At 56.9% G+C, this 11,600-nt stretch overlaps 1 protein-coding gene across 2 annotated transcripts; it reads left to right on the top strand.

Annotated features, from left to right (window-relative positions):
- The first annotated feature begins 1,991 nt into the window (after positions 1-1,991).
- Positions 1,992-11,425, top strand: KIAA0513 (KIAA0513 ortholog). Of its 2 annotated transcripts, XM_010001088.1 has the most exons (12): positions 1,992-2,317; positions 3,284-3,383; positions 3,776-3,849; positions 3,987-4,057; positions 4,576-4,783; positions 5,207-5,247; positions 6,109-6,187; positions 6,510-6,587; positions 8,089-8,118; positions 10,610-10,690; positions 11,160-11,254; positions 11,376-11,425. In XM_010001088.1, the coding sequence occupies exons 1-12, from the start codon at positions 1,992-1,994 to the stop codon at positions 11,423-11,425; spliced, it is 1,233 nt and encodes a 410-aa protein (XP_009999390.1). The 2 variants fall into 2 exon arrangements, with proteins under 2 accessions (XP_009999390.1, XP_009999391.1); XM_010001089.1 differs by lacking the exon at positions 8,089-8,118.
- Positions 11,426-11,600: the final 175 nt, after the last annotated feature.

Genomic DNA, 11,600 nt, shown 5'->3' with positions numbered 1-11,600 from the left:
GGGGGGGGGGTGGGACCCCCCCCAGATGGTCTCTCCTCCTGCTCTCTCGGTGCAGCGCTGGGTGCCGAGTCTGGCATGCACCGAGTGTGTGCGGTCTCTGCTGGGCCTCCCCGTCTCAGCTCACGGCCTCCCTGGTATTCGGGGAAGGATTGTTAGGAAGTTGCAGAGGCTGTAACTTCTCTGCCGGCAAAGTGGCAGGGCTCAGGCAGCCCCGGTGACACGGGGAGGGGGTCCCTGCCGCCAGCACCGGGAGCAGAGCAGGGCAGAGCAGATCCACCGCCGAGTGGGGCTCGCAGAGCCGGGGGGAGGGAGTTGCAGCTCCTCAAAGTCGCAGGGCTTGGGTAAACAAGGAGGTTGGTGCATCTCGATGGTCGGGGGGGGGCACTCGTGGAGGAGGTTTGGGGGATTTAGGGTGGTCTGAGGGATGTGGCACTCGAGGGGGCTGTGTCCCTCAGCCGTGACCCCACTGGCTGCGTGTTGGCACCGTGGGAGGGACTCGGGAACAAGACTGACCAGTTCCCTTGGAGGAAACAGGCCGTTCCCTTATAGCACAGGGAGTTTTCCTTGGCAGAAACAAAGCTTTGCCCCCGGTGCCTCTGCAGAGCCCTGCCCGGCTGGCCCGGTGCCTGCCCTGCCACTTCTCACTGGTGCTTTGCTGGGACAGACCCGTGGGTGTGATGCTGTCCCTGGGCAGTGCCAGGACCCGGAGCTGCCACGTTGCAAGGGGTTGTGCCAGACCCCATGCTCTGGCTGCAGGGTGGGCAAAGGGAGCTGGGGGCTTGTGGGGATCTGGATGTGCTGGTGGGTACGTCGTGTGTGGGGTGGGTGAGACAAGGGCTGGGTCTCTGTGGCTGCAGCATGGAAAAGTGCCAGCCCTGAGAAATGGCACTTTGCCTTGTCCCTCCAGCAGCAATGACCTCCCCTGTGTCCCCCCCCCTGCATTGGGACTGTGTCCTGTCCAGGGCAGGAGGAGGTAGCAATTCACCATCCCCTTCCCTGCAGGTTAGGAGGGACACATCCCCTGACACAGCTGGGAAATGGAGACATGGGACATGTTTAAACCACATCTGCTGCAGAGCAAGAGCAAGTCCTGCTGTGACCAGGGCATGATGTAGAACCTGATGATCTTTAAGGTCCTTTCCAGCCTTATGGATTCCATAGAATGGAATTGGAAGCCAAAACTAATGAATCTAATTGCAGTCCAGAGCCCTGCATCAGTTTCTGTTATGCTCAGCATCCCTGTTTGCCATTCCCTGTTGAAGTCAGTGCCTGGTTAACACTGGGGTGCTCCTCGCTGGAGATGATCCTGAACAAGGTCAGGCAGACCCAGAAGCAGAGTAGAGGGAAGGGCAGAGAGGGATGCTTCTCTGGGAGTTCCCTGGAAGAACACCAGTGTGCTTGCCAGCTGCTGGCTCACACTGGCCCAGTTTTGCCCAGCAGGCTGTGAGATGTCCCTGCCAATACAGGGGGTTTGGATCTAGATGATCTTTAAGGTCCCTTCCAACCCAAACCATTCCATGATTCTATGCCTCTATGTCACATCCCAACTGTGGCACATGGAGCTGGGGTCCAATTGTTTCCTTTTGGGGCTAAAGGATGAAAAGACCCCTTGGATGGTGCAGGAAGCACAGGAGCACTGTCTGGGGTTGCTAATTCACAGGGCTGAGAGGGATCAGCCAGCTCTGCCCAGTTTCCCTGTCCTGTCCCTTCCTGCTGCTGTTGGACATCCTGGGGACATTGTAGGTGGTGACCTCTGGTCTCTTTCCCCAGGATCCATGGTGGTGGTTCCCTAGGGTCCTCTCCTCACTCGTGTCCTCCTCCTGTCTTTCAGATGTTCCGCGATAACCTGGTAACCTAACCAAGAAGGACCTGCCTGCCTTAGCCAGCCCGTCCTCCCAGGCATCCTGCTGGCAATGGCCCTGACACCCCAGTGAGGGACAAAAGGACAAGGATTGAGTCCCCCCAACACCACCACACTCCCTGGCAGAGCCATGGAGGCCCCCCTGGATGTGCCCGTAGGAAACCTCATCGACTTCGATGCCTGCATCCCCTCAGAGCCCCCTCCCCCCGCTGTCCCCAGCGGCAACGGGCACCTGGGGGACACGGGGGACGTGGCCGGGGAGGAGAGCGATGCCACCGAGTCAGCAGACAGCGAGAATGACATGGGGGGCTCCCCCGGGCACTGGGGGGGCTACCGGCGCTCCTCCTCCAACGAGTCCTTCTCCTCTGGCCAGAGCACCGAGTCGGCCCGGGACGAGGGGCTGGGTGAGCGCCGGGAGTTCATCCGGAGCTACGTGGAGAAGATCTTCAGCGGGGGGTGAGTGGAAGGGGCCGGCGAGGCAGCTGCCAGGGGGCATCCCGTGGGATGGGGTCTGGCTGCTTTCCCACTCGGGAGCATCATTTTGTGTCCTTCCCCAGGCTTGGCGCGTGTAGCTCGGTGCTCCCAGCCGTGACACAGCAGCAGAGCTAAGGGCTGTGGGCTCTGACTTGCACCCCTCTTTTGGGCACATCTTTCAGCCCCAGCTTCCCTCCTTTTGGGCACATCTTTCAGCCCCAGCTTCCCTCCCCTCTCCTTTCTCCCCTCTCCTTTCTCCCCTCTCCTTTCTCCCCTCTCCTTTCTCCCCTCTCCTTTCTCCCCTCTCCTTTCTCCCCTCTCCTTTCTCCCCTCTCCTTTCTCCCCTCTCCTTTCTCCCCTCTCCCCCAGTCCAAGGGCTCACCATGCAGGGGGGAGGTCTCACCATGCCTGGGCTCTTGCTGTGCCAGAGGTCTCCAGCTCCTGTCCCCATGGAGCATCTCTGCTGATGCTCCTCCTGATGCCAGTGGCTTGCACTTGCCCCAGGGGCAGCCCCTGGCAGGGCCCCTCCATCCAGCCCCACATCCCCCCCAGCTCCCAGGGCTGTGGGCTCCATGAGGCTGCAGCCCAGCGTGTCAAGCAGGATGGAGCAAACCAAGCATGAGGATCAGCAACAGGGGTTGGGTTTTGCTCCAGGGCAAAGAGCCTGTCTCTGGAGCTCAGTTTCTGCTCGGGCTGTCCTTGGCTCTCCCTTTCTCCCTCCCTTTTTTGGGAGGATCAAAAAAAGCAGCTTAAGCCCAGGGATGGCAAAATGGATGCTCCCTTTCCCCTTTTCCTTGGCCTTGCTCCTGGCACCACAGCAGAGAGGGGGGGGTGGGAGACCTGGGCAGTGCTGGCTGGGCAGGGGATGCTGGTCACATCCTCAACTTTAAGGCTGATTTCTCTTTGTTTTGCTTTGGGTTTTTTTTTCCCCCTTTTTCCCCATCTCAGAGAGGATTTGGACCAAGAAGAGAAGGCCAGGTTTGGAGAGCTCTGCAGCGGCGAGAACGGGAAGGGCAGGGAGTGGTTTGCCCGATACGTGAGCGCCCAGGTAAGGGGGAAGGAAGGAGCTGGGACCCTGTGCCCAGGCTGGGGAGCAGGAGGCTCAGGCAGGGGGAATTTAACAATACCCCAGAGCGGTATTTTTGGGCGGCAGGAACTCAGGGAAAGGGAGGAACTTCAGTCCAGGGAGATACAGAAGTGAATAAATGCTTCTCCAGGCAGTTAGATCTGTGCGTGTTGCTCCGTGGGAGAGAAGGAACCATCTCTCTTGTTGAGAACCAAACCCCACCAAACCTCCTGAAAAAACAACCCGGAGAGACAAACCGCTCCCTCCAAGAGGGAGACCTGACCCCTGTCGTGGGGGGTCCTGGGTGGGGGTGGTGCTGAGGTTGCCCTTGGGCTCCCCAGAGCTGGGCTAACCCCTGGGCTTTGTGCCACCAGCGCTGCAACTCCCGGTGTGTGTCGGAGCAGACCTTCTACCGCCTGATGCAGTCCTTCGCCCTCGTGCTCTTTGAGTAAGTCAAGGGGGGTTGGAATCTGGGGCCTCAGAAAAAGCCCCTGAGATCAGAGCCACGGCTCGAGGAGGGGCAGCAGCCACGAGGCTGCTTGGGTGGGTGGGTGTCTTCAGCAAATCCTCCCCCCTGTGTGTCAGGTGCCACCAGATGGATGACTTCAGCCCTGCCAAGAACCTCATGACCATGTGTTTCACCTACTACTACATGGGTAAGAGGCACCAGCACCTTCAGGCTTTGCTTGTGCTGGAGATGGGCGGTGACGTGGGCTCTGTGCATGGGAAGGGGGATGGATGGGTGGCCAAGCTTGGCTCCTTCTGGCTGACTCCAATATGGAGAGGAAGAGAGTCTCCATGGCCCAGAAGCTGTGCAAACCTGCTTCAGACCCTTGCTGAGGTGGCAGTTCATGGTGGTGCTGGTTTGCCATTGCTTCTAGCCAGGGATATTCGTATGTGGTGATCCCCAGGTGTTCCCCAACCCTGGGATGGGGTGCAAAACCCCCAGCCCAGAAGCCCCTTGTGTCATTGCTTGGTGTGTGGTGGTCACTCCTCCATGGGGAGCTGGACTTTCTATCCCAGACTGGGGGAGGATGAAGACCTACAAGAACAGGGATGGGATCTGGGCCATTTCTGTCTGGCTCCTGGTCTCCATTGTAGCTGGGAGCAGGTCCCCCAGGCACTGGCAGTGCCTAGAACCACAGAGCCAACTGATCTGGCATGTTCCCTGCAGGCAAGACCCACGCTCTGCCCTTGGAGGCCAAGGAGAAGCCCATGGGCAGCATTGACTCCTACCTGAAGTCAGCAAACAGCTGGTTGGCAGAGAAGAAGGACATTGCAGAGAGGCTGCTGAAAAACACGTCGGCCAGAACGGAGAACGTCAAGGGCTTCTTCGGGGGCCTGGAGACCAAACTGAAGGGTCCAACCACCAAAAAGAGCGAGTGGGTACCACTCCATGGGGTGGGCAGGGTGGGCTGAGCCTTGCAGTCCTAAGGTGACCAACCTCCTGGGTGTAGGGCCACCATGAGGCAGGGGTTATCCTAGACAGTCTCTATCCTGGTGCCATGCTTCATGTTTTGGTCCTGGGGCACCTCTGGGTCCTGTGTCCCTTAGCCATGGAGCTACGTGGTTCTAGGAGATGGTGCTGCTGCTTTGTGGTCTTCTGCATCATCTCTGTGCTGGGTCTGACTGGGATGGATGTCACAGACTCTTGGCCAGCTCTCTGGTCCTGGGGGCAGTGGCGTGGGATCCAGGGGGGTCTTCCCAAGGAAGGTGCTCCCCTTGCCAAGGGGAAGAGGGTTGTGCTGGGTGGGCTGTCAGGGGGACAGGCTTCTCGGGAGCTGACACTGCCTTCTGTGCTGCAGCGAAGGTGAGGACAAACCAAAGGAGAGGCTGAAGAAGATGGGTGAGTGGAGCCAATACTGGTGAAGTAGGCATGGTCAGGGCATCCCTGGGGAAGTGGTATGAGATGCCTGGTATTGCCAGAGCTGTGGGGTGGGCAGAAGGGTGGGAAAGACCAATGCTGTCTCCTCTTAGCTCCTAGAGAAGTGCTCCAAAGACAACTTCATGTTGCTTTGGAGCCATCATCATTTTTATGTCCCACAAGGACATCTTGTAGCATCTTGTCTTCAGTGGCACAGGCTGCAGAGGTTTAGGCATCCATCACCTCTGGGCATTTGTGTTCCAACAATTTCCCTGGTAGCTGTGTGTGCTACCAAACCAGCAGTCCAGTCCCATGAGCATCCTCTTGGGACACCCATGGCTTGATCAGAGCTAATATCTGCCCTCCAAGGGAAGCCAGAAGTCCTCTCCATGCTGCTGAAGATGTGTTGGGGATGACTATTTGGTTTGCAGACCTTGCCATCATGGCTGCTGGGATACCAAGCTGGCAGTCTGAGCATGGGTGGGAAGGTGGGAGTCATGAAGACCTCAGGGATCTACAGAAAAGCTGGGGAGGGACTTTTTACAAGGGCATGGAATGATAGGATGGAGGGGGATAGTTTCAAACTGAAAGAGGAGAGATTCAGATGAGATATGAGGAAGAAATTCTTCCCTGTGAGGGTGGTGAGACCCTGGCCCAGGCTGCCCAGAGAAGCTGTGGCTGCCCCATCCCTGGCAGTGTTGAAGGGCAGGTTGGATGGGGCTTGGAGCAACCTGGGCTGGTGGGAGGTGTCCCTGCCCATGCAGGGGGGTTGGAACTGGATGGTCTTTAAGGTCCCTTCCAACTCAAACCATTCCATGATTCTATGTAACTATGTCCCCACAGTTTCTGTGCAGAGCCCAGAGGAGGAGAAGAAAGGAGAGAAGATCTACCTGTACATGCACCTCAAGCAGCAGCCGATCTGGTAAAGCCTGCCCGGGGTGAGCTGGGTCCTGCCCAGCATTTGTCTCCTGGGGGAAGGTATCTGTCTCCTTGCCCACACATCCCCCAGAGGTTCACGAGTGCTTGTAGCTGCTGCTGCCCCTAGAAGAGGCTTTTACACGTCCCTCGTGGTAGCAAGAGTGTGTCTGCAGCCCCCTGAGGAGCTGCCCCAAAACCAGACCTGATCTAGCAGAGCTGCATCATCTCCTGGCCCCTGGGAAGGGGCTGAGCTTGGCCCTGGGAGGACTTGGGGACAGGCTGGGGGAGCTGGGGGGTGGCTGGCTCCAAGGTCTCCCTCGCTGCAGGCACAACCTGAGGTTCTGGAACGCTGCCTTCTTCGACGCCGTGCACTGCGAGCGCAGGAAGAGGTCCCCCACCACCAGGTAGGACATGTCCCCGTGGGAGAAGGGGATGCTGTGGCCCCTCCAGCCCCCCACTGTTGCTCCCAGTGACTCTAAGCTTTCCAGACCATGGGGAAACACTCTGCTTTCCACCCCAGAAAGCTGCTGGGGGCCACTGGGCTGTGGGGTGGGCAGGTGAGATCTGCATCCTCTTGGAGATGAGGGGGCAGGTAAGTTTTCCTGCTCATTTTACATCGTTTTTGCAAGAACAAAAAGCCCTGGAGGTGTGTTCAGAAGACCCAGCCAGGATTCAGGCTGTTGGTGTTTAATTTGCAAGTAGATCTGGGAAAAGATGTTTGGTGCAGCCCTGTGGGGAGCTGCAGAGGATGGGGAGGGGGATGTCCTAGGTCCTGGTTGTCCCAATGAGGGCTGTGGAATTGCTGCCAGTGCAGCCTGGAGACTGAGCTGAGGACAAGGATCAGGATAAACCCTGCAAAGGGAAGGTGCAAGGGTGGGTGAGATGCTCACCAGGCTCATGCCCATCTCTTGCTCCACCATGAACCCGTGGCAAGGGCTGGAGCAATTCACTCCTCTCTCAGCCACAAGTCCACTCCTCTGGGGTGAGCTTTGAGGCTTTGAGCTCTGGGGGTGAGGGTTATTGAGCTCAGAGCACTCAAGCAGCCCCTTTTCTGAGCAGTGACAGCACTTCTGGAAGCAGCCAACCCTCTCAAAGCTGCAGCTGAGCTGCTGCAGCCCTGGCTCCCACCACGGGCTGCTCTGCCAGGCTCTGTGCACCCATCCATCTCTGCTCTCTCCTTTATTGCTTCTTTTTTTTCCCCAAGCAAGTCACTGAAAGAACCTATCGACCAGTAATGGAAGCAGAGCTGCATTTGCTTTGATTAAGCCCCAAATTAGCAGCAGCAAATGTCTCACAAGGACATAAGCCACCAGCAGCTGCTCTCTGCTCCTGGTGCCTTTCTCAATTAATCCGATGGCTGAGTCTGCCTCCTCTGCAGAAACAAGCCTGACTAATGAATGAGCTTTGGGATCTGCAGCCTGGAGTACTCCCAGCATCTCAGGGGGGTTGGAAGGTGATGGTGACCCCTCCTTAGTCCTTTGGAGAGGACACTGGAAGCCACCAGGAGAACTGGGGTGTGGCTTGCTGGACTGAGGATTAAAATCCCTGGCAGGAGGAGCTGGTTGGTGAGGGCTGGTGTCTTGTGGGCTGGGTTTGAAGCACCAAGGATGGTGTTTGCCCATGGCAGGTGTCTGCAGGGTCCATGGTGGTGGGTTTGCCCATGACCATGCCCATCCCTGTGGAACAGCCAGGGCGTAATCAGGGAAGTTTTATCTCCTGTTGGGTGGGTGGGCCAGGGGATGGGGGGAAGGAACCTGAACTAAATTCCTCTTTTTCTCTCTCTTTCCTCTTCTGCCTCTAACGACCTTCTACCATCTCTTCTTCTCTCCTTTCCCCTCCATCCCTCTGTCCTGCATGATCTTTCACGCGCCACTTTTGTCGGCCCCGTTTCTGCTGCCGCTCCAGAGGGAACGCTGGGGAGGAAGAGGAGAAGAGGTGTGTCTGTCCCTGTGCTCGGTGCATCAGTGTCCAGAGGTCAATGCTCACTTCAGGACCAAAATCCTGCCCTGGGGAGGGGGGACAGTGCATTTCAGGGGGGCTCTGAAGGGCCCTTTTCCACCGGGGAGGAACGGGCAGAGATTTCATGGGCATCATCCTCTCAAAGGGCTCGATTGGCTCCTCTCTGATGTGGCTTTTTAAAAAGCTACCTGAGTGGTTTCAAGCTGAGATATTTTACTGTGCGAATAAAGTGCCCATCTGCTGGGGAAGCCAAGGGCTTGTGCCAGGAACAGTTCCCTGGGCAGGATTTGGACATGAACTGGGTTTCTTAGTTGAGAAATCATCCCCCTCTCCCGTCCTTCCTGCTTGCTCCCGGCTTCTGCTGTGAGGATCCTGTGCCAGCTGGAGAACCTGGCCCTTCTCTCTAGTTCTTCATCTTTTTTTTAATGCACTCTTGTGCTGCACCTCTAGATAAAAACCAGAATGCCAACAGGGGCTGCATGTCACCGTGGTGAGTGTGTCCTCAGGGCTGCAAAGCTCAAAAGCAGCCACGTCCATCCAGGCTCTGAGCAGGGAGCCAGGGGAGAGTCATTGCTTTCTTGCTGGAGCATGGGATAGTCCCATCTTGGAGCAAATCACTCGAAGTGATGGCATGAGCAGGAGGATGAGGGCTCTCTGAAGCTTGGCAGTAAATCTTCTGTGTGGTTTAGGCACGCAGCAGCAAATGGAGGAGTTCAATTGTGCTCCAGCAGAGCATTGCTCAGGATAACTGTGCAGGGTGAAACGGCTGAGGTGGAAGGTGATGCTGAGTGATCCAAGCCAGTCCCACTGACGTGGTTCTCTGCAGCTCCTGGCCATGCTGAGGCTTTCTTGGACACCCTGAAATACAGGCGAGGTGTTAGCACAGCCCCCTGTGCCTGCCCCATCGTGCTAGTAGAAGGATCAAAGGGTTTGAGTGGAGCCACATGTGGACTTCCCCCCTTTCCAGGCATGTTATTCCCAACTAACAAGCCAGAAGCACAGTGAATTTTTCTTGGGCACTTTGATAACTCTTTTTTTCTCCTTCCTCTCTCAAAAACCATAAAAAAGCAGGAAAAAAATAACACTTACAAACGTGTTCTTCTGTAAGTGGGCCAGTGAGATCTGTGAAGTTTTGCTTCCCAGATTTCAAGGCCCCTTAATTTGATTTCAGCCTCCAGATTTGGACATGGTTTTTATTTGCCATCGTAAGCTTTATCTGGGAGAAATAACACCTTTTTTTTCTTTTTTTCCTTTTTTTTTTTCTTCTAAATATCCCTTTAAATATATTGTATAAGTTTCCAGGGCCCTATAAATACCAGCAGCTCAATCCCTGAGTCTGAAGTCCCAGCTCAGCAGCTTTCTCAACTCTGGGCTGAGTTGCGTGGGGAGAGGGTCCCCTTTGTGAGCTCAACCAGACTGAGCCCACATCCTGTCCCAGTTTCAGCAACACGAATCTGCACTGGGGCTGAGCTGCCCTCCCTGGATTTACCTCGAGACCCCCTCCTTCCCAGCCACCATCTCCCCCCAGCACAGCTCCTTCCATCCTGCTTGGCAAGCTGCAAGCGTGCGCTCCGCTCCTGGTGGTCTCCTCTTCCTTCCCTTCCATAGAACTCTTTTTCTTCTACCTATCCCTGCTTTTTCCTGCTTTTCCTCCTCTTCTCCTTGGCTGTAACCTCACCTGAGTTCTCGGGAAGGGGCTGGCCTTGCCCCAGAGCTGTAGATGCCCTTGGTGTGCATGCACTGAGCTCCCTCTGCCACCACCTGAGCGTTGCATTGCAGTGACACTTCCCTGACACTTTATTCCCAAGTGAGACACCTGGATGGGGACTCCTGCCACCTCCTCGTGTTGGTTGTGAACACCTAGAGCTTCAACACCCCCCCCTTTCCCCTGAGGCAATGCTGTGGGTGCCTTTGCCAGGGGGCTGGAGCATTCCCAGGTTGGGGAATTCAGGCCATGGGGATGGCAGCTCCCCACGCTGTTGGACTGGGGGTGGTATTTTTGGGAAGCATCTTGCTTGGTGCTCGGGGAGTCAGAGCCCTGCTGCAGGTGAGGGAGAGGTGCCTGGGACCCTCCTGGTGCCCTTCCCCCACCTCCCCAATTTTGGGGGGGCTTCAGCAGAGCCCTGCTGGAATGGGCACCCCCAAGAGCTGCCACCTCCTGCTTCCTCACTTGTCCTCCTCACCCAAGTGACGTGAGAAGGTGAGAGATGCCATCTCAGAGGCTGGTGCTATTTCCTAAGGCCTTTGGGAGAAAGCCAAGGGTGAAGAAGATGTTTTCTTGGGGTGTCTCTTGCTTTGCCCCAGGGTGAGAGCTCTGCGGGTTGGTGCAGCTATGGGAGCTCACCCAGCACTGCTGGTGGCTGGAGAAGCTCCCTGTCCCCTCCAGTCCTCAGCCCAGGGAGGGGTGGGGACACAGGTTGGGGGCCCCAGGGTGGTGATGGTGCCAGATGGGGCTTGTGTCTTGCAGGGAGAAGTGGTGCCACATGACACAGGAGGAGCGTGACGACAGCCTGCGCTTCAACGAGAACATCACCTTCGGGCAGCTGGGGTGAGCAGGGCACAGGGACCATCCCTCTGGCAGCCTGCTCTGTCCTCGTAGGCTGTGGTGGGACACCTGACAGATGCTCCCCTGCTGGGGACATCCCTTCTGGTACAGAGGATCACAGAATCTCAGGCTGGTTTGGGTTGGAAGGAACCTTAAAGATTATCTAGTGCTAATCCCCTGCATGGGCAGGGACACCTCCCACCAGCCCAGGTTGCTCCAAGCCCCATCCAACCTGCTCTTCAACACTGCCAGGGATGGGGCAGCCACAGCTTCCCTGGGCAGCCTGGGCCAGGGTCTCACCAAGGGTGCTTGATGCTCCTGCCCCTTACATTGCAAATCCAGGCGTGGCAGGATCTCCCACATCATCCCAGTGCCTGGCACAAGGGGCTGTGGAGAGGAAGAGGAGGGGGGGGGATGAAGAAAGGGCAGCCTGGCTCTTCCCTCACCAAGAACATCTCTTGTCCTTCCTCAGCACCTTCATTCACAACATGCTGGCGTTTGGCCTGAACAAGAAGCTCTGCAGTGACTTCCTGAAGAAGCAGGCGACCATTGGCAATCTGGATGAAGGTAGGGATGAGCCCAGGGGATGTGCACACCCCCTGCCCGGGGTCCCAGTGGGATGGAGCCCACCTGCCTGTTGGGGATGCTTCAGCACCCTCCCACCACCCCTTTTTTCTCTCCTCTGCAGAGCAATACAAGCTCCTCAGCGACCACATCGAGCAGATGGCCACTGAGTAGCCACCTGGCCAGCACAGAGAGGTGGAGGCCAGAGCAGGTGGGGAAGGGAGAGAAACCCACCTCTGAGGCTACTTGAAACTGAAGCTGGGCTACTTAAAAAAAAATAACACCACAAAACCAACAAAAAACCACAGACAGAGCTGCAATAAGACCTGCATGATCATCCAGCAAACTT

Source organism: Chaetura pelagica, unplaced genomic scaffold (assembly GCF_000747805.2).
Source record: "Chaetura pelagica isolate M959 unplaced genomic scaffold, ChaPel_1.0 scaffold227, whole genome shotgun sequence".
In the NCBI taxonomy this organism is placed as follows: domain Eukaryota; kingdom Metazoa; phylum Chordata; class Aves; order Apodiformes; family Apodidae; genus Chaetura; species Chaetura pelagica.
The sequence above is the reverse complement of the archived record's forward strand: the minus strand, read 5'-3'. Positions and strand labels throughout refer to the sequence as shown.

Coding starts and splice junctions, on each gene's coding strand:
- KIAA0513 (XM_010001088.1), top strand. CDS start 1,992: ATGGAGGCCCCCCTGGATGTGCCCGTAGGAAACCTCATCGACTTCGAT. Junction 4,058..4,575: donor TTTCACCTACTACTACATGG/GTAAGAGGCACC, acceptor TGTTCCCTGCAG/GCAAGACCCACGCTCTGCCC. Junction 4,784..5,206: donor CCAACCACCAAAAAGAGCGA/GTGGGTACCACT, acceptor TCTGTGCTGCAG/CGAAGGTGAGGACAAACCAA.